Source organism: Pseudophryne corroboree, chromosome 7 (assembly GCF_028390025.1).
Source record: "Pseudophryne corroboree isolate aPseCor3 chromosome 7, aPseCor3.hap2, whole genome shotgun sequence".
Taxonomy (NCBI): domain Eukaryota; kingdom Metazoa; phylum Chordata; class Amphibia; order Anura; family Myobatrachidae; genus Pseudophryne; species Pseudophryne corroboree.
Window position 1 is genome coordinate 266,161,131 of NC_086450.1, and position 22,118 is coordinate 266,183,248.

Below are 22,118 nucleotides of genomic sequence, written 5' to 3' on the forward strand. Positions count from 1 at the left end.
GCTCCAACAACTCTCCGCCGGGTCGAAACAACGCTTACCCACGATACAAGTGCTGTCTCGACGGCAAGTCCAGCAGACGTTACCAGGCTGTGGCTGGAGCACGGGGAAAAGGTAAGGCATCGGTTCCGCTTAGAAGGGGAATACGGACACAGCCGCACTGTTTTGGGAGGAGACTACCAAACGGTAGCTGGCGCGCCGCCACCACGGGTGCTCAAGCGCTAGGCTTTAGGGATCATATGGCACCAGAATTAGTTTGAGGCTGCGATCCCTAGGGTTGATGTCGGAAGTGGGGAGTCAGACGCTCTCCTGGTCGCCCCTCCCCCCAGTTCATGACCAGTTTCCGTGCGTCTCCCGCCATGAACTGATTGCCTCACTTCCGTCTCAGACGCTGCCACGAGGGGACTCTGTCGCAGCATAGGCCGCTGCGTCTGTATACACTAAGCGGTTTACCGCTAGGAGACTGGGTCGCAGACATGATCTTCTGCATGCACTAACGTTCACTGAGCATCTGTGTCCACTAAAAATTACCGGAGCGGCAGTGTACACTAGTAGCGCCTGGATCCACTCAGTGGTTGCTAACGTATTGATCGATCCTGGAAGTGGGGTGAGTCTCCCTGTATCCCACTTTACGGAGTAAGGGTTATACAGCACATTTCTATCTACTGTTGTTAGTATGAATAGTTAAGTTTAGTGCCTATTGCATATGAGTTTTGTACAATACTGAATACATTAGAATAACTGTATAGAACAGAATTCAGTAAATGTACTCCTACATACTTGAAATGTGTTCGTAGTTGATATTATGCTCATATGACTAATATATAACATGTGACTGACTGCTAGTGTGATTGCTGACTTTATATATGTTTGTCAGTGTTTTCTTCTGAACCTCAATGCTGATGCTTGGGTTGGGGTCAGATTGATATCACTTTTATGCATATAAAGTGTTTTCAGTCACAGATTGTGTAATATACTGTTGAAAAGCTGATTGTTTATCATGTCTAAGAGTGGCAAAGGTGACGAGGTTACATTAACAGTAACACCAACACTCATAACATGTTTATCCTGCAAAGTGGGGTTAATAACTCCAAACTTTGGTAAACGATGGGTTATATGCAAATTGTTTTGCGTTTCAGCAGATTGCAAGACAGATCCCTGTTCAATGACAAGTAGATCCACCTTGGGCCATGTTTGCACAAACCTTATCTAGTATAGCTGACAGGTTGGTCCCTGCAGCTTCAACCTCAGGAATAGGGTACTCTATTAACCCATACATGCAGCTCCCATCTTATGGTATAGCCCCAACAGCTTCTACAAGTCAACAAGCTGATAAACAAAGGGTAAATATATCATCAAATTCACAGGCTACACAGGATGATACAACAGAGGATGACTCCATATACTCTACTTCACCATATGAAGAACAAATGGAGGGTTTCAGCTCAGAAGATATAGCTGAATTAATTGGAGCAATGAAGGCTATTCTGTCTCTAGAAGAGTCAGCTGAGCCAATAATTAAAACTAAAGCACCTGTGTTTAAACGTCCCAAAACAGTTAGGGTTGAGTTTCCAGGGTCAGAGGAACTGACGGAAATTATGGAGGAACCTCGGGCTACGCCCAATAGGAATGATAGAATTCCAAAAAAATGGGATTCTTACTACCTTTTTCCAACTGGGGACTGTTTAAAAAGAGAAGTGCCTCCTAAGGTAGATACGCACGTCATTCGACTAGTGCGAAAATCTATTTTACCTTTGCCATCTACGTCATTAAGTGATGTCACAGAGTTGATGGTTTTTTGAAAAACATATTTTCTCTGTCAGGGGCAGTCATAGGGCCAGCTATGGCCTCAGCCTGAATGGCAAAAGCGGTAGTTGAATGGGCTGAAGAACTAGAAAATGGGCTCTCAGCACCTTCTAGGGAGCAGGAGTCCCATATTGCCCATATGAAACAGGCTGCGCTATTCCTAGAAGAAGCTGCAATGGATATGGGTATGATTGCTTCTAAAGCATCAGCCTTAACGGTAGCTGCCCGCAGAGCAATTTGGCTAAGTACATGGAAAGCTGATTCAGAATCCATAAAAGTTCAGGAAGCTTTGCCTTTTGTTGGAAATATTATTTTTGGTAAGGAACTGACAGATATTCTGGACTCAGAAGCTGAATCCAAGAAGGTCAGGTTTCCTGCCAGTTATAATCCTAAACCTAAAGCTCAGGATTTCGGTCATTTTAGTGGCAAGGTAAAACAAACCGTAAAAATTAATCAAACCCCGTACAATAAGTCTGGTAAAGCAAAGAAGCAATGGGCCAGCTTCCAAACCAGAACAGAAACCATCAGCCTGATGGTGCTGGCCTCCACCTGGGGGACTCCAAGGTAGGGGGTCGTCTTCAGTTTGCACACATATGGCAGCAGTCGACAACAGACGCTTGTGTGCAAGAAGTGGTATCTCTGGGTTATGTTTTCCCTTTCAAGAAGCAGCCTCCACGAAGGTTTTTTTGCACCAGCCGTCTCATATAGAGCCGAAGGCCAGAGCCCTGCAAGAAGCAGTTCAGAAATTGCTTCAGTCTGGGGTAATTATTCCAGTACCCCAGACATAACGGGGGCAGGGTTTTTGCTCCAACCTGTTTTTGGTCCAGAAGCCAAATGGGTCATTTCGGCCCATCTTCAATCTCAAAATGTTAAACAAATACATTTGGTTCCCAAGGTTCCACATGGAGACGTTACACTCCATAGTTTTGGCCATGGAACCAGGGGATTACATGGTATCTCTGGATATACAGGATGCTTACCTGCATGTGCCTATAGCATTGTCCCATCAGTGTTACCTCAGGTTCGATATCCTCCATCAACATTTTCAATTCCAGGCATTACCCTTTGGGTTAGCCACAGCCCCCAGAGTATTTACCAAGATCGTGGTGGTTATGGCAGCTTATCTCCGCAAGCAGGGGATAAGGATTTTTCCATTCCTCGACAATCTTTTAATCCTGGCACAATCCCAGGAATTGCTCTTGAGCCATCTCCAACAGACAATAACTTGTCTACAGAAACACGGATGCCTCGTAAATTGGGAAAAGTCGGCTCAGATTCCGTTACAACGGATGATTCACTTAGGGGCTTTGGATTCAAGTTTACAGAAAATATTTTTACCTGTGGAAAAGATATCTAAGATGCAGTTAATGATTCAGGAATTGTTGCAGTGTCAAACAATGTCAGTTCACACGGCAATGCGAGTGATGGGGTTGATAGTGTCAACTTTCGACATGGTGTAATATGCACAATTCCACTCTAGACCATTGCAACATCTGATTCTGACCAGATAGAATGGAGTACTTCAGACAATAAAGAAACAAATGATGGTACTTCCAGTAAAGGTAAAAAGGTCATTAGCCTGGTGGCTACTGGCATCCCATCTAGACAAGGAGAGACCCTTTTGGATATCAGATTGGGAGATCCTGACAACTGATGCCAGTCTTCAGGGCTGGGGAGCAGTGTCCAGAAAAATATGGTTCTAGGGACAATGGAACATAGAAGAAAGTTGCCTGCCAATAAACCTGTTAGAAATTCGGGCCATATACATGGCACTGATTCAGGCAAAGGACATTCTGCAAGGAAAACCAGTGCAGATCCGCTCGGACAATGCAACGGCAGTAGCGTACCTCAACCATCAGGGAGGAACTCGCAGCCAAAAAGCAATGAAGGCGGTAAGTCACATACTAAAATGGGCATATCTCCATTTCCTGGCAATATCCGTTGTGTTTGTTCCAGGAGTCCTAAACTGGGAAGCAGACTTTCTCAGTCAACACACCATTCGAGTAACCGAATGGGCTCTACACCCGGAAGTATTTCAGACTTTAGTAGACAAGTGGGGGTTGCCAGAGAGAGATCTCATGGCGTCCCGTCTGAACAACAAAGTATACGAGTCAAGAACAAAATACTGCTCCCTCAACGTCCAGATCTACTGAAGCAGGGTCCTTGTTATCACAGGCATCTGGATCGGCTGTCTTTGACGGCGTGGCTGTTGAAACCTCTATCCTGAAGTCGAGAGGTTTTTCACAACAGGTAATTCAAACAATGCTCAGAGCAAGGAAACCCTCCTCTGCTCGCATTTTTCACCGAATATGGCAAGCTTATATTCATTGGTGCAGTGAAAGAAATATGGATCCAAAATCTTTCAGAGTATCCAGAATCTTAGATTTCCTTCAGGCAGGGATGGATAAGGGTTTGGAGGTGGCTTCCTTGAGAGTTCAAGTTTCAGCATTGAATGTATGGTTTCAAAAAAAATTTGCTACTTTACAAGATGTGCGTACTTTTTCCAGGGAATGCTGCGCATTCAACTGCCTTTTGTTCCCCTGCAGTGCCTTGGGATTTGAGTCTGGTCCTCAAAGCCCTTCAAGGGGCTCCATTTGAACCACTTAAAGTGGATCTTAAATGGTTGATAGCTAAAGTACTCTTTCTTCTGACACTGACATCAGCTAGAAGAGTATCGGATTTAGGAGCGCTGTCATGTAAGTCTCCTTTTCTGATTTTTTTTTTTATTTTTTTATCCAGATAAAGCAGTTCTCAGAACTAAGTCTGGTTATATTCCTAAGGTGGTCTCTAGGTTTCACCTTAACCAAGAAATTGTATCCCCGGCTTTTCAGGTATCGGGACTTTCTGCGGGAGAAGCGTCGCTGGACGTAGTCCGTGCAGTAAGAATCTACGTAGATCGTACCAGTGCCATCAGAAAGACAGATTCTCTCTTCATTCTCTACGGATTTCACAAGAGAGGATGGCCTGCTACTAAATAGACGCTAGCAAGATGGCTTCGAATGACTATTTCAGAAGCATACTCTCGAGCTGATCTCCCTGTTCCGGCTAATGTCTCTGCTCACTCTACACGTAAGGTAGGTCCTTCATGGGCAGCACTTGGTGCTTCAGCAGAACAGATATGTAAGGCAGCCACATAGTCTTCCATTAACACTTTCATTAGACATTATGCCTTGGATACCTTTGCCTCTCATGACGCTGAATTTAGGCGAAAGGGTCTCCTGTCTAATTAGGAGCATCCCCACCACTAAAAATTGCTTTGGGAAGTCCCATTGTTATCCTGTGGATAACCTGTGGACCCTGACTGAGAAATATACGTTATGGTAAGAACTTACCGTTGATAACTATATTTCTCCTATGTCCACAGGTTTCCACAGGGATCCCACCCTGACTCACCTGATTTGAGAATCTTTATACTCCCTAACCTCTTCGATCTTGCATGGAAGGGTGTGCATGTGTGTTCTTCTCGCCTGAATAGGGTTCTACATAATGCTCCTGCCTAAATACTTTGGAAACAACTGATTTGACTGAGTCGGTGGGCGGGATTATATGGACGAGCCCGTTGCATCCTGGGAGGCCAGAAAGCTTGTGATTGTTTGGTGCCAATCCACTGTTGCTCCATCATATCCCAATGTTATCCTGTGGAAACCTGTGGACATAGGAGAAATACCGTTATCAACGGTAAGTTCTTACCATAACGTATATTTAACCCACTGTAGACCTCATTATTCACCTCAGCCAGTATAAAAAACCAGGAAGACTGCGCGCCAGGGGCCGATTGGGGTGGAAAACCAGCCTGAGAAATTTATGGAAGCAGCCCTAATGGAGGTGTGGTCTGATGAGGGGGTGGGGGTCTGTTGAAGGGGTGGACCGGGATCCCTCCTTATAGGGTCTGATTGTCTGCAAATGCAGCTTAGCTTGCATCCTTGCTGCCGCTGTGTCTGAGACCAGGGGCAGATTGAGAGCTAAAAGTGTCCCTGTACTGTTGTGTAGAAGTGGCCCGACATGGGCAGCACAAGAGGTACAGTATAACATACTGTACCATGTAGCCAAAGGGGAACCGTTCCAAGGAAAATGGACAAGTCAGGAAACCATCCTTCCAATCAACATTCTGGAACTAAGGGCCATATACAATGCCCTTCTGCAGGCATCGCATCTTCTTCAAGATTGAGCCATTCAGGTTCAGTCGGACAATGTGACGGCGGTAACATACATAAACTGACAAGGCTGAACGAAGAGCAGAGCAGCAATGTCAGAGGTAACAAAGATTCTCCTCTGAGCAGAAAGATACGCTGTGGCGTTGTCTGCGATCTTCATTCTGGGAGTAGACAACTGGGATGCAGACTTCCTCAGCAGACACGGCTTACACCCAGGAGAGTGGGGCCTTCATCTGGAGGTGTTCGGGTGCTTGACACGTCAGTGGGGAATTCCACAAATCGACATGATGGCCTCTCGTCTCAACAAGAAGCTCAAGCGGTATTGTTCCAGGTCGAGAGACCCACAAGCAGTGGCGGTGGACACTCTGGTGACTCAATGGGTCTACCAGATGGTGTACGTGTTTCCACCACGACCATTGATCCCAACGATTCTCAAAAGAATAAAACGAGGAAAGGTTCAAGCAATTCTCATTGCTCCGGACTGGCCAAGAAGGGCCTGTATGCGGATCTACTGGAGATGCTCCTAGAGAATCCGTGGCCTCTATCTCTTTGCGAGGATCTTCTCCAACAGGGATCCGTTAATCTATCAAGACTTACCACGGCTACGTTTGATGGCATCGAAGTTGTGTGTCAAATTCTAGCCCAGAAGGGCATTCCGAACAAGGTTATTCCAACTCTGATCCAAGCCAGAAAGGGGGTAACGTCTAAACATTACCACCGTATTTGGAAAACATACGTCTCTTGGTGTGAGAACAAGAAATTTCCTGCGGTGGAATTTCAATTGGGACGTTTTCTCCTTTTTCTGCAGTCAGGTGTGGATGTGGACCTACGTTTGGGCTCCATAAAAGTCCAGGTTTTGGCCTTATCCATTTTCTTCCCGAAACAATCTGCTTCTCTCCCTGAAGTTCAGACATTTTTGAAGGGGGTTCTGCACATCCAATCGCCCTTTGTGCCTCCTGCGGCACCCTGGGATCTCAATGTGGTGTTGCAGTTCCTGCAATCGGATTGGTTTGAGCCTTTACAGGACGTTAACGTCTAGTTTCTTACGTGGAAGCCTGTCACACTGTTGGCCTTGGCTTCTGCGAGGCATGTGTCAGAGCTGGGGGTGTTGTCTCACAAAAGCTCCTATTTGATTTTTCATGAAGATAGTGCTGAACTCCGGTGGTTACCGACACCACTGCTACTTCTAAGTCCTTGGATGTTGTGAGGGCTTTGAAGATCTATGTGAAGCGGACAGCTCGTCACAGAAAATCTGACTCGCTGTTTGTTCTCTATGATCCCAATAAAATTGTGTGTCCTGTTTCAAAGCAGACAATTGCACGCTGGATCAGGCTTACTATCCAGCATGCTTATTCCACGGCAGGTTTGCCGTGTCCACAATCTGTACAGGCCCACTCTACTAGGTCGGTGGGTTCTTCCTGGGCGGCTGCCCGGGTGTCTCGGCTTTACAGCTCTGCCGAGCAGCAACTTGGTCAGGTTCGAACTCATTTTGCTAAGTTCTACAAGCTTGATACTTTGACCTCTGAGGACCTTCAGTTTGGTCAATCAGTTTTGCAGGAACCTCAGCACTCTCCCACACAGTTTGGGAGCTTTGGTACATCCCCATGGTACTAATGTGGACCCCTCTAGGACGTAAGAGAAAATATTATTTTAATTACCTACTGGTAAATCCTTTTCTCGTAGTCCGTAGAGGATACTGGGCGCCCGCCCAGCGCTTCCTTTATTCCTGCACTGTTACTTGGTTAAGTAATGTTGGTTCAGCGGTTGCTGTTCCTGGTTTAAAGTTTGCTTAGCTTTGCTTTCCTCTAGTTTGTGTGTGCTGGTTCGCAATCTCACCACTATCCTTTTATATCCTTCTCTTAAAGTATGTCCGTCTCCTCGGGCACAGTTTCCTAGACTGAGTCTGGTAGGAGGGACATAGAGGGAGGAGCTAGCCCACACTCTCAATTACTTAAAGTGCTCATGGCTCCTAGTGGACCCGTCTATACCCCATGGTACTAATGTGGACCCCAGTATCCTCTACGGACTACGAGGAAAGGATTTACCGGTAGGTAATTTAAAATCCTATTTTTATTAACATTTGAGCAGATAAATTGTGAGCAGAGCGATGCTGAAAACGGAGCATGGCTTTGTAAGAATCATGTCCAATAATGGTTAGGAGAGTGAGGACAGACATGAGCTTTATAGTAGTGCAGCCTACAAAATTCTCATACTGAAATGGTGGGGATTTTGTTTAAAGAGCACCTTCACCCTTTCAATATAAGGATCAATTGCTTGTGCCGATGCTTGGCTGAGAACATATTTGCCATTAACAGTAGCCATTACCATATATCTGGGTGCAAGGCAAAATGGGTAATGTGTGTTCTACAACACATTGTATTGCATTGCAGCTAGTTGAATTGACCCAAGAATGTTACAAAAAAAATAAAATAAAAAAATCCACCTATAGTTTGTGTTTTTGTTGTAGCTTTACACTGTGTAATAGTAAGTGGTCATATTACAGTTGTTTGTAACAAGAACGATAAAAGCTTTGTATTGTGACCAAACTAAATGTTTCTTGCATACAGAAACTTAAGTGGTTAAAATATAAACTTATGGACGTGATCTTACTTCAATGAAAGAAACCGTTTTTTAGCGGTCCCTAACTTGCTTTATGATTATTTAGATTTGAAGCAAAAGGTATTGAAAGGTAAAATAAGTGCTATCTTGTGACCTGTTAGCTTGGGCTGTTTTGTGCATCCTCAAATATGTTACGGTATGTTTCAATTTTTGTTTCTGTACATTTTTTGTTTCTAAATAGGCATCCCATATTTGAAAGAAGAGGAGATGACCTTTACACAAATGTGACTATTTCTCTAGTTGAGTCACTGATAGGTTTTGAAATGGGTATTACTCATTTGGATGGCCATAAAGTAAGTATATTATTAAAATGTAAAAAAGAAAATTAAGATTAGTAAGCCATTCGCTTTTGTATTTGTCAAGTTTACTTTGGCAAGTAAGACTGTGTAACTAATTTAAACCATATTACCATATAATGAATATCTCTTGTATCTCACAAGGCACTTGGGTACAGATAATGTCACTTCTCTGGGTTCCTTGTGATTTGCTCACCCAAAAATCGATCTGATGGCCATTTTGAAACATTAAAATTGTGCGCTGTGCACAGTTAGGAGCCGAATGGCTGGTACTTTATCTCCAGCGACTTTATCTCCATCCAATGCTTAGCAAATAGACCTATTATAGATTCTGCGTCAGCCTGCCAGACTCTCAGACAAAGGCCCGGCGAGCCGCCACAACAGAAGCAGAGATCTTGGAGCTTATTTGGCCAATATCCATGGAGGCATCTCCTAGTTATATGACTGACTTCCTGGATGTGCTCGGCTAACAGGATTAGGTCATTTTAATCAGCAGAGTTTGCTTGTGGGTCCTATCCACATAGAGACACGACCAATACGTACTTTCGGCAACAACAAAAAAAAGACACCCAATGCTAACGGAGTTGCATGCTACCTGTCGGCTCACTCCATGCATTTCCCGCTGCATGGTGTATTAAGGCAAAATGTATGAGGTCACATCTGTAACTCAGACTTTAGTTCAGACATAACTCCAGCCAAGGTGGAGTCGTAGTCTGATCAGGTGGAACACTAGCTGGAGCTGCACACCCAGACTCACAGAAGTCACATAGTGCCATGCCATCAGAGCTGCTTGGTATAACTTGGTTTTAAACTTAGTACAGGCTAACATCTTTTGAGAAGCCTTAGAGCAGGCATTCCCAACCACAGTCCTCAAGGCACACGAACAGTGCAGGTTTTAGTGATATCCAGGCTTCAGCGCAGGTGACTCAATTAGTAGCTCAGTTATTTTGCTTTAAACATCTGTGCTGCAGCCTGGATATCACTAAAACCTGCACTGTTGGTGTGCCTTGAGGACCGTGGCTGGGAATGCCTGCCTTAGAGGCTGCACTGTCCTACTACTGTAGGGCAAGGCTCACTCACTAGACTGGCTGGAACAGAACCCCGAGTCCACACACACACACACACACACACACTGAAGAACAGTACACAGGGAAGCAGCATACAATAAACAAGCAATAGGGGATAGGTGCGCTGTACAATCACTTTAATTCTGTGGACATGCATAGATGTTTACAGTTTCATTTTGTAGTAAAATTGAGGGGTGGGGGGTAGTATTTTTCCAAAGATATACTTATCTGCACAGTACACATTGCACAGTTTGTGAAAGAATAAACACTGTTAAATTATAAATTAAGTGTAAATCTAAGGCTACATGGGAAATGTGACCCACTTGGGTAAAGAGATTACTATCTTTCTGTTTTGAACTTCAGCTTTGTTCTATGGTGACATGTGAAAATCATCCGCATAGCCCTGTTCTGCTGTGTTTTTTTACATTTTAGGCACATTGGGAGATTTTTACATACTCTCTGATCTGTCTCCAAAATGTCCCAATTGAAGTTTGGAAGTTTAGTGCCTAAGATGTAACACTATCTTTTCGGATACAAGGGTTATCCGAACCGATCACTCTGACTGACTGGTCTTCAGCCCTGTTTTGTTTTATTTTATAATCCATTTTACCTTTTGAGGACAGGCATATGGCATGCTGTGGCTGTCTGCCTGCTACATGTATGCCATCAGGAGGGACCGACCGCTGCTTATAGAGGCTGTTGTCCAGGTCCCCAGCCACCTCACTGCTGCTCATGGGGGTCCTGCCACCAGCTATATAGAGGCTTGCGTCCGCTGGTCCACAGCTCACCGTACCCCATTGGCTCAACAGTGGTAAATAGCCCTACCACCCATTTTTGAAGGGAGGGTGGTTTTGCGGTTGCTAAATGCCACAGCAGGACTAGCTGACAGTGCTGCACTAGGAGCTGTGTTGGTTTTTTTTTTCTGTCGATACCCTATAGCATCATCAGGCTGCCGCAGACTACCTATACACTAACAATGCCCTCAATCTGTGTAGTGGTCAGGCAGCACAGTGCTCAGAGTGTTTTCCCCACTATCCCTTACAGTAGTCCTGGTGATCTTTAAATCTGGTGGGCATCGGAGCTAGTGGGGGGGCAGAGCCTAGTGCGATGAGGGGCCCGCAACCTTACCACCGCTAATTCTTCATGCATGGATGGGCCCCTTTGCAGCAGGAGGTCACCTGTTGGTCTTGTTGTCCTTCACACTGTGCCCGTTCCACTGACTCAAGCACAGTCTTGCACTGCGCGGCCGGCGCCATCTTGATAGTACCATTGCTTCTACCATATCAGCACTGCATCCTCTGTGCATATTGCTACAGCAACTCTGGTCTCTCCCTCTGGTAGGATCCCAGCTTCTTTTCTCCTGCACATAGATGCATTCACAAGGGCCATGAGTGCACTTGGGGTATTGCTGTGTTATTGTGAACGTAGGGAACAGTAAGTGTTTTGTGGGAAGGACGGGACACTCCTCTTCCCCTGTTGCTTGTTTATTGTATGCTGCTTCCCTGTGTACTGTTCTTCAGTGTGTGTGTGTGTGTGTGTGTGTGTGTGTGTGTGTGTGTGTGTGTGTGTAAGTGACTGGACTCAGGGTTCTGTTCCAGCCAGTCTAGTGAGTGAACCTTGCCCTACAGTACTATGACAGTGCAGCCTCTAAGGCTTCTCAAAAGATGTTAGCCTGTACTAAGTTTAAAACCAAGTTATACCAAGCAGCTCTGATGGCATGGCACTATGTGACTTCTGTGAGTCTGGGTGTGCAGCCCGGCTGGTGTTCCACCTGACCAGACTACGACTCCACCTTTGCTGGAGTTATGTCTGAACTAAAGTCTGCGTTACAGATGTGACCTCATACATTTTGCTTTAATACGCCATGTCTTTTTTTTTTTTTTTTGCCGGAAGTGCGTATTGGTCGTGTCTCTGTGGATAGGACCCACAAGCAAACTCTGCTGATTAAAATGACCTAATCCTGTTAGCCGAGCACATCCAGGAAGTCGGTCATATACCTAGGAGATGCCTCCATGGTTATTGGTCAAATAAGCTCCAAGATATCTGCTTCTGTTGTGGCGGTTTGCCGTGCCTTTGTCTGAGAGTCTGGCAGGCTGACGCAGAATCTATAAGGGGTCTATTTGCTAAGCATTGGATGGAGATAGTCGCTGGAGATAAAGTACCAGCCAATCGGCTCCTAACTGCTATGCCACAGGCTGTGTCTGAAAAATAGCAGTTAGGAGCCGATTGGCTGGTACTTTATCTCCATCCAAGTCTTAGTAAATAAACCCCTAAAAATGTGCTGTAGAGGAACTTCCTTTCACTGGGGATATTCAATGTTTTTTCTCTGACGTCCTAGTGGATGCTGGGACTCCGTCAGGACCATGGGGATTAGCGGCTCCGCAGGAGACAGGGCACAAAAATAAAAGCTTTAGGACTAGGTGGTGTGCACTGGCTCCTCCCCCTATGACCCTCCTCCAAGCCTCAGTTAGGTTTTTGTGCCCGTCCGAGCAGGGTGCAATCTAGGTGGCTCTCCTAAAGAGCTGCTTAGAAAAAGTTATTAGGTTTTTTATTTTCAGTGAGTCCTGCTGGCAACAGGCTCACTGCAACGACTTAGGGGAGAAGAAGTGAACTCACCTGCGTGCAGGATGGATTGGCTTCTTAGGCTACTGGACACCATTAGCTCCAGAGGGATCGAACACAGGCCCAGCCATGGAGTCCGGTCCCGGAGCCGCGCCGCCGACCCCCTTGCAGATGCCGAAAAGTGAAGAGGTCCAGAAACCGGCGGCAGAAGACTTTTCAGTCTTCATGAGGTAGCGCACAGCACTGCAGCTGTGCGCCATTGTTGTCAGCACACTTCACACCAGCGGTCACTGAGGGTGCAGGGCGCTGGGGGGGGGGCGCCCTGGGCAGCAATGATAATACCTTGTTCTGGCTAAAAATACATCACATATAGCCCCTGGGGCTATATGGATGTATTTAACCCCTGCCAGGTCTCACAAACACCGGGAGAAGAGCCCGCCGAAATAGGGGGCGGGGCCTATCTCCTCAGCACACAGCGCCATTTTCCTGCACAGCTCCGCTGCGAGGAAGGCTCCCAGGACTCTCCCCTGCACTGCACTACAGAAACAGGGTAAAAAAACAGAGAGGGGGGGCACTTTTTTGGCGATATTGATATATTAAGCTGCTATAAAGGAAACAACACTTCTGTAGGGTTGTTCCTATATATTTATAGCGCTTGGGTGTGTGCTGGCAAACTCTCCCTCTGTCTCCCCAAAGGGCTAGTGGGGTCCTGTCTTCGATAAGAGCATTCCCTGTGTGTCTGCTGTGTGTCGGTACGTGTGTGTCGACATGTATGAGGACGATGTTGGTGTGGAGGCGGAGCAATTGCCGGTAATGGTGATGTCACCCCCTAGGGAGTCGACACCGGAATGGATGGCTTTGTTTATGGAATTACGTGATAATGTCAGCACGTTACAAAAATCAGTTGACGACATGAGACGGCCGTCAAACCAGTTAGTACCTGTCCAGGCGTCTCAGACACCGTCAGGGGCTGTAAAACGCCCTTTACCTCAGTCGGTCGACACAGACCCAGACACGGACACCGAATCTAGTGTCGACGGTGAAGAAACAAACGTATTTTCCAGTAGGGCCACACGTTATATGATCACGGCAATGAAGGAGGCTTTGCATATCTCTGATACTGCAAGTACCACAAAAAGGGGTATTATGTGGGGTCTGAAAAAACTACCTGTAGTTTTTCCTGAATCAGAGGAATTGAATGAAGTGTGTGATGAAGCGTGGGTTAACCCCGATAGAAAACTGCTAATTTCAAAGAAGTTATTGGCATTATATCCTTTCCCGCCAGAGGTTAGGGCGCGCTGGGAAACACCCCCTAGGGTGGATAAGGCACTCACACGCTTATCAAAACAAGTGGCGTTACCGTCTCCTGAAACGCCCGCCCTCAAGGATCCAGCTGATAGGAGGCTGGAAACTACCCTGAAAAGTATATACACTCATACTGGTGTTATACTGCGACCAGCCATCGCCTCAGCATGGATGTGCAGTGCTGGGGTGGTTTGGTCGGATTCCCTGACTGAAAATATTGATACCCTGGATAGGGACAGTATTTTATTGACTATAGAGCAATTAAAGGATGCTTTTCTTTATATGCGAGATGCTCAGAGGGATATTTGCACTCTGGCATCGAGAGTAAGTGCGATGTCCATATCTGCCAGAAGAAGTTTATGGACGCGACAGTGGTCAGGTGATGCGGATTCCAAACGGCATATGGAAGTATTGCCGTATAAAGGGGAGGAATTATTTGGGGTCGGTCTATCGGATTTGGTGGCCACGGCAACAGCCGGGAAATCCACCTTTTTTACCTCAGGTCCCCTCCCAACAGAAAAAGACACCGTCTTTTCAGCCTCAGTCCTTTCGTTCCTATAAGAACAAGCGGGCAAAAGGACAGTCATATCTGCCCCGAGGCAAAGGAAAGGGTAAGAGTGCACCAAGCAGCTCCCTCCCAGGAGCAGAAGCCCTCCCCGGCTTCTGCAAAGCCCTCAGCATGACGTTGGGGCTTTACAAGCGGACTCAGGGGCGGTGGGGGGTCGACTCAAGAATTTCAGCGCACAGTGGGCTCACTCACAGGTGGACCCCTGGATCCTGCAGGTAGTATCTCAGGGTTACAGGTTGGAATTCGAGAAGTCTCCCCCTCGCCGGTTCCTAAAGTCTGCTCTGCCAACGTCTCCCTCAGACAGGGCGACGGTATTGGAAGCCATTCACAAGCTGTATTCTCAGCAGGTGATAGTCAAGGTACCCCTCCTACAACAGGGAAAGGGGTATTATTCCACACTATTTGTGGTACCGAAGCCGGACGGCTCGGTAAGACCTATTCTAAATTTGAAATCTTTGAACCTGTACATACAAAAATTCAAGTTCAAGATGGAGTCACTCAGAGCAGTGATAGCGAATCTGGAAGAAGGGGACTTTATGGTGTCCCTGGACATCAAGGATGCTTACCTGCATGTCCCAATTTGCCCTTCACATCAAGGGTACCTCAGGTTCGTGGTGCAAAACTGTCATTATCAGTTTCAGACGCTGCCGTTTGGATTGTCCACGGCACCTCGGGTCTTTACCAAGGTAATGGCCGAAATGATGTTTCTTCTGCGAAGAAAAGGCGTATTAATTATCCCTTACTTGGACGATCTCCTGATAAGGGCAAGGTCCAGAGAACAGCTGGAGGACGTAGTAGCACTAACCCAAGTAGTGCTGCAACAGCACGGGTGGATTCTGAATTTTCCAAAATCTCAATTGACCCCGACGACACGTCTGCTGTTCCTGGGAATGATTCTGGACACGGTTCAGAAAAAGGTGTTTCTTCCGGAGGAGAAAGCCAGGGAGTTATCCGAACTTGTCAGGAACCTCCTAAAACCAGGAAAAGTGTCTGTGCATCAATGCACAAGAGTCCTGGGAAAAATGGTGGCTTCTTACGAAGCGATTCCATTCGGCAGATTCCACGCACGAACTTTTCAGTGGGATCTGCTGGACAAATGGTCCGGATCGCATCTGCAGATGCATCAGCGGATAACTTTGTCTCCACGGACAAGGGTGTCTCTTCTGTGGTGGTTGCAGAGTGCTCATCTGTTAGAGGGCCGCAGATTCGGCATACAGGACTGGGTCCTGGTGACCACGGATGCCAGTCTGAGAGGCTGGGGAGCGGTCACACAGGGAAGAAACTTCCAGGGAGTGTGGTCAAGCCTGGAGATGTCTCTTCACATAAATATACTGGAGCTAAGAGCGATTTACAATGCTCTAAGCCTGGCAAAACCCCTGCTTCAGGGTCAGCCGGTGTTGATCCAGTCGGACAACATCACGGCAGTCGCCCACGTAAACAGACAGGGCGGCACAAGAAGCAGGAGGGCAATGGCAGAAGCTGCAAGGATTCTTCGCTGGGCGGAAGATCATGTGATAGCACTGTCAGCAGTGTTCATTCCGGGAGTGGACAACTGGGAAGCGGACTTCCTCAGCAGACACGATCTACACCCGGGAGAGTGGGGACTTCATCCAGAAGTCTTCCACATGATTGTGAACCGTTGGGAAAAACCAAAGGTGGATATGATGGCGTCCCGCCTCAACAAAAAACTGGACAGGTATTGCGCCAGGTCAAGAGACCCTCAGGCAATAGCTGTGGACGCTCTGGTAACACCGTGGGTGTTCCAGTCAGTGTATGTGTTTCCTCCTCTGCCTCTCATACCAAAAGTACTGAGAATTATACGGCAAAGGGGAGTAAGATCGATACTCGTGGCTCCGGATTGGCCAAGAAGAACTTGGTACCCGGAACTTCAGGAGATGCTCACGGAAGATCCGTGGCCTCTACCTCTAAGACGGGACCTGCTTCAGCAGGGACCGTGTCTATTCCAAGACTTACCGCGGCTGCGTTTGACGGCATGGCGGTTGAACGCCGAATTCTAAGGGAAAAAGGCATTCCGGAAGAGGTCATCCCTACCCTGGTAAAAGCCAGGAAGGAGGTGACTGCACAACATTATCACCGCATTTGGAGAAAATATGTTGCGTGGTGTGAGGCCAGGAAGGCCCCGACGGAGGAATTTCAACTGGGTCGATTCCTACATTTCCTGCAAACAGGATTGTCTATGGGCCTCAAATTAGGGTCCATTAAGGTTCAAATTTCGGCCCTGTCGATTTTCTTCCAGAAAGAATTGGCTTCAGTTCCTGAAGTCCAGACTTTTGTAAAAGGAGTACTACATATACAGCCCCCGGTTGTGCCCCCAGTGGCTCCGTGGGATCTTAATGTAGTTTTGGATTTTCTCAAATCCCATTGGTTTGAGCCACTCAAATCGGTGGATTTGAAATATCTTACATGGAAAGTAACCATGCTACTGGCCCTGGCTTCAGCCAGGAGAGTGTCAGAATTGGCGGCTTTATCGTATAAAAGCCCATATCTGATTTTCCATTCGGACAGGGCAGAACTGCGGACGCGTCCTCAGTTTCTGCCTAAGGTGGTTTCAGCGTTTCACCTGAACCAGCCTATTGTGGTGCCTGCGGCTACTAGCGATTTGGAGGATTCCAAGTTGCTGGACGTTGTCAGGGCATTGAAAATATATATTTCAAGGACGGCTGGAGTCAGAAAATCTGACTCGCTGTTTATACTGTATGCACCCAACAAGCTGGGTGCTCCTGCTTCTAAGCAGACGATTGCTCGTTGGATTTGTAGCACAATTCAACTTGCACATTCTGTGGCAGGCCTGCCACAGCCTAAATCTATCAAGGCCTATTCCACAAGGAAGGTGGGCTCATCTTGGGCGGCTGCCCGAGGGGTCTCGGCATTACAACTCTGCCGAGCAGCTACGTGGTCGGGGGAGAACACGTTTGTAAAATTCTACAAATTTGATACCCTGGCTAAAGAGGACCTGGAGTTCTCTCATTCGGTGCTGCAGAGTCATCCGCACTCTCCCGCCCGTTTGGGAGCTTTGGTATAATCCCCATGGTCCTGACGGAGTCCCAGCATCCACTAGGACGTCAGAGAAAATAAGATTTTACTTACCGATAAATCTATTTCTCGTAGTCCGTAGTGGATGCTGGGCGCCCATCCCAAGTGCGGATTGTCTGCAATACTTGTACATAGTTATTGTTACAAAAAAATCGGGTTGTTATTGTTGTGAGCCGTCTGTTCAGAGGCTCCTACGTTTGTCATACTGTTAACTGGGTTCAGATCACAAGTTGTACGGTGTGATTGGTGTGGCTGGTATGAGTCTTACCCGGGATTCAAAATCCTTCCTTATTGTGTACGCTCGTCCGGGCACAGTATCCTAACTGAGGCTTGGAGGAGGGTCATAGGGGGAGGAGCCAGTGCACACCACCTAGTCCTAAAGCTTTTATTTTTGTGCCCTATCTCCTGCGGAGCCGCTAATCCCCATGGTCCTGACGGAGTCCCAGCATCCACTACGGACTACGAGAAATAGATTTATCGGTAAGTAAAATCTTATTATTATACAGATGGAACCACCTTTATCTTGGCCTTTAATAGGATTAATTGCGCCAGGGCAGTCGGACTTAATCCCCTGCTGTAATGACTTAATCCCCTGATGTATTGTTCTGTCTGTATTGTATTGCAGCTGAAAACAATAGATGAAGGTCTTGTGCTAATAAACCATGGTGTGCCTAGGCGCAGCAGAGAAGTCAAGATACGCGTGGCTTCATCTTGAACTAATTAGTACTATCACATAATAAGTGTCCTACAACTGAATCAACTTCTGCAATTGGTTTTCTGATCCATATTTATTTGAGTACCTGGTATTCGATTCCTGTGAGAACCTCTAGCAATTATGATCAAGTTACAGAGAGCACTCACTATATCTATAGTGAAACTAGCATATCACGCATAACACGTGATATGCTGGTTTCACTATAGATATTCCATATATCTCTCTGTCCTGTGAGGTATAATATATCTGGCTTTGAACTTATACAGAATAATTTTTCTGAAATATGTCTGTAGTTTTTACAAATCTATTTCATTTGTAATTTTTTATCTATTGTGTAGTGTGGTGTACTATTGTTGTGTCGGTTATATTAGCTAATAGAATTGTTTACCCAAAAATATTATATATTTCTTAATTTTTCTTGAATATTAATAAAAATGTATCTATTAATAGGTTCACATAATGAGAGATAAAATAACTAAACCTGGAGCAAAGCTTTGGAAAAAAGGTGAAGGGCTTCCGAATTTCGACAACAATAACATTAAGGGTTCTCTAATTATTACGTTTGATGTGGAATTCCCTAAAGAACAGCTAACGGAAGAGCAAAAAGATGGTAAGCATGTGTTCCAATACATACTGCTAGAATACAAATGCTTTTCTGCTGGGTCCAAACTAAAGTTAATATCGGACTATAATTTATTTTATGTTTGTGTGTTTTTGTTTTTCTTGCACGCTCTTAATTTAACAGTAAAAGTTTTTTGTTTTGTTTTACAGAGGAACAAACAATAGACAAATATTGTGTAAATTTCCTGTTCAGATGTTAAAAAGGAAAAAAAAATCTTTTATGTTGAAATAAAGAGAATCCAAAATCATAAAACAGAGATTGGAAGGAGACAAGAAGGCACAGCAGCAAAAAAATAGATATAAATGAAAAAACGCGCGAGTGGGTGAATTAGAAAAAAAATTGTAAATTTAATGTGGCACCTGTAAAAAAATAATTATTAGTTTTTTAAAAACACGATTGTTTACAGCTCTTTTGAGAAAGATATAAGTTGGTGGTATTCAGAGTTGGATGTCCGGAGCCTAACTGTCCCTACCTTACCCACGGGATTCCCCAGCCGTCGATGTTAGGGCTGTCCGTGGCCGGCGGTGTTCATCGCTGAGCTTACCGCTGCGTCCAGCGGGAGAAAGGTGTAACTGCAACGCCGGGAGGTGACGTCAGTTCGTGTACCGCCGGAGCTGCTTGGCGGCAGCGTGTTGCTCTCTTCTGAAGTCCCACTTGTCCACCAACGCGTTTCGTGCTATTCAAAGCACTTTTTCAAGGTGGCTACTTAGTTAAAATATCCTTTAGTTATACAAAAAATTCCTTTGGGAAAACAGTAACTTCCGGGACTTCCGGACGGAAGTGACATCAAAAAGTGCGGGAAGCACATGGAAATGGTTTTAATACATAATTCTCCATTTTTATTTTTGGTTAAAATTAAAAATAAAAAATTATAAAAATATATATAATAAAAATAGAAAAAATATACATACAGGTGCCACTTAGTGTAAAGTAGTGTGTATGTTATAAAAAGGCGTTGAGTTCAATAAATGTTGTGTCCGGATGGTTGTAAAGTTTTTAGTTCAAATATATATTTGCTTTCTTAAATCAGTTATGTCTCCTCCTCTCCAGTTTTTAATTACTTTTTTGAATAGGTAAGAATATGAGTCCAGTCGGATCTTTGTTTCTCAAGGAAATGATTTGATAGGCTATGTGATTTGAGGCCTTTTTTTACATTATAAATGTGCTCAGCAAATCTTATCTTGGCTTTTCTCTTTGTTTGGCCGACATATTGATACCCACAGGGGCAGGTGGCTATGTATATAACTCCTTCTGTATTGCACGTGAGTGAGTCGTAAATGGTATATTCCTTTCCTGTTGCAAATGATTTGAAGATAATAGTTGGTCTGGTAGACTTCTCCTTGTTATTCTTGCATACTTTGCAGTTCAGACATCTATAATAACCCTTGTTGTTTTTAGAGATCCCTCGTGCTTTGTTCTTGAGATGGCGTGAGACCAAAAGTTGTTTCACGTTTTTGGCTTTCCGGTAAACAACCCTTGGCCTTTCTGGGAGGATGTGACTTAGTGTTTCATCTAAGTGCAGGATGTGCCAGTGTTTATTTAGCATTTCTTCAGTTACTTTTGAATTGGGTGATGAATGGGAGACATGGAAAGGTGTTATACTATCTTTGTCTTTGTATCTCAATATATCTTTTCTATCCATCTGTTCAATTTTTGCAATATCTGCCTCCAATTTTTCTTTTTTATAACCTTTCTCCAGAAAGTTCTTCATGATGTCTTCACTTTGTGCTTTAAACATAGCAGGGTCTGTGCAATTCCTTTTTATTCTTTTAAATTGGCCTCGTGGTATATTTGCAATCCAGTTCTGATGATGATTGCTGGTTGTTAGCGTGTTGTTTCCATTCACGGGTTTAATGTGTGTTTTAGACTGGATGGTTTTGTTCTGAATGTAAACTTCCAAGTCTAGAAAGACCATTTTTTACAGCAAAAATAGGTCAACCCTGTGTACATAGAAGACCAACATCAAGAAAACGCATGTGGGTGCCCATGACAGTGACTGCTGAAGAGCGCCCGTAAAAAATAGTTCTTAGATTTAATTTCTATCATTATAATCCCATAAAATGGATCAAAATGTGGTTTTCTAGTTATCTAAGTATACGGATATCCGGAACGTGGCTTCTAACCAAGATCTATGACAGAGAGCTTTAGGTGTCAAAGCTTGCCAAATATGTTTTCTTGAAGTAAAGTGGACCTTTATAGTATGTAAAGTAGCAGTTACTATGTTATACATGTGAGCAAGTATCTAAATGTAGTAGAAATATATTGTATAAATTGTATATAATTCATATTCCATACAGTCAGAGACACCTTCCTTTTTTAATAGTTCATCTTAATCTATCATCATTTAGTGGGGTATTTAATTAAACCCCGTGGCTAATTGCTGTGCCAGAGGTATTTAATCAGCTGGGATTACATAACACGTGAGGCCCCGCAGTCAAACTGAACCTAGGTAAAGTCTATGCACAAAAAACACAATGGGTTTGTGCGCAGGGAAGAAAACATTGATTCCCTAGTTTATGCTCAATCAGTGGCTTTCTGAGTCTGAATCCTGATTTTCAGTGCGGGAAAAAGGCTATTTCATTGAATAGCCTTATTCTCGTGCCACAAGGTATTTTTGTCGCCAATTAGTTGTGGGGTATACCCCGCAGCTAATTGAATAACCTCCTTAGTTTGCTCAGTGTAATTGTATACTGTGCTGTTCTTTTGAAAGCTGAAGCCTGGTATGATTCTCTATCTTAACTGACCTTTTTGTGTATTTTTAGGTGTGAAAAAGCTTTTGAAGCATGGATCAGTGCAGAAGATTTATAATGGACTTCAGGGATATTAACCATACACAAACTTTATGCAAAAGAGTAAATGGACATATTTATTCTGGGGTTCTTTTTTGTGTTTTTTAATATAAATAAATGTTCCACTGAATGGGTCTTAACCTAGTTTGCAACATTTATTTACACTTGACAATGTGTAAAGTTTTTATATACATATATTTATGTAAATACATCCATATATACACATGATAGTGCAATGGTGACAAAGACCATGTCAATCTAGGTTTGTGTCTTCTATTCCTAACCTTTCCGTATTCAAACTTTTGACTTCGTCATTTGGTAAACATTGAAGGCTTATGGGGGTATTCAGTTAGTGCCGTTTTTTCGACCAGCCAAAAAAAGGCTCTTTTCACCCGTTTTTAGGTCAAATTTACATTCAACATATTCAATGCACGTGCCATTTTGTCGACTATCCCAAAAATCCGGCACTGGCAAAAACCACGTGTATTGGCAAATTTGCCACCAATACACGTTTTTGCGAATTCACAGGCATTTTAGCCCGTTTATTTGACCAATTTTCGCCCA

At 44.8% G+C, this 22,118-nt stretch overlaps 1 protein-coding gene across 1 annotated transcript in view; it reads left to right on the forward strand.

The window, feature by feature from the left end:
* The window catches only part of DNAJB11 (DnaJ heat shock protein family (Hsp40) member B11), a 164,909-nt gene extending 143,215 nt beyond the window's left edge, over positions 1-21,694 (forward strand). Inside the window, exons 8-10 of the mRNA XM_063934128.1 lie at positions 8,758-8,869; positions 18,594-18,753; positions 21,528-21,694. Coding sequence (XP_063790198.1) covers positions 8,758-8,869; positions 18,594-18,753; positions 21,528-21,592 — 337 coding nt within the window. The 3' untranslated portion in view covers positions 21,593-21,694. The remainder of the gene's footprint in view (positions 1-8,757; positions 8,870-18,593; positions 18,754-21,527) is intronic.
* Positions 21,695-22,118: the final 424 nt, after the last annotated feature.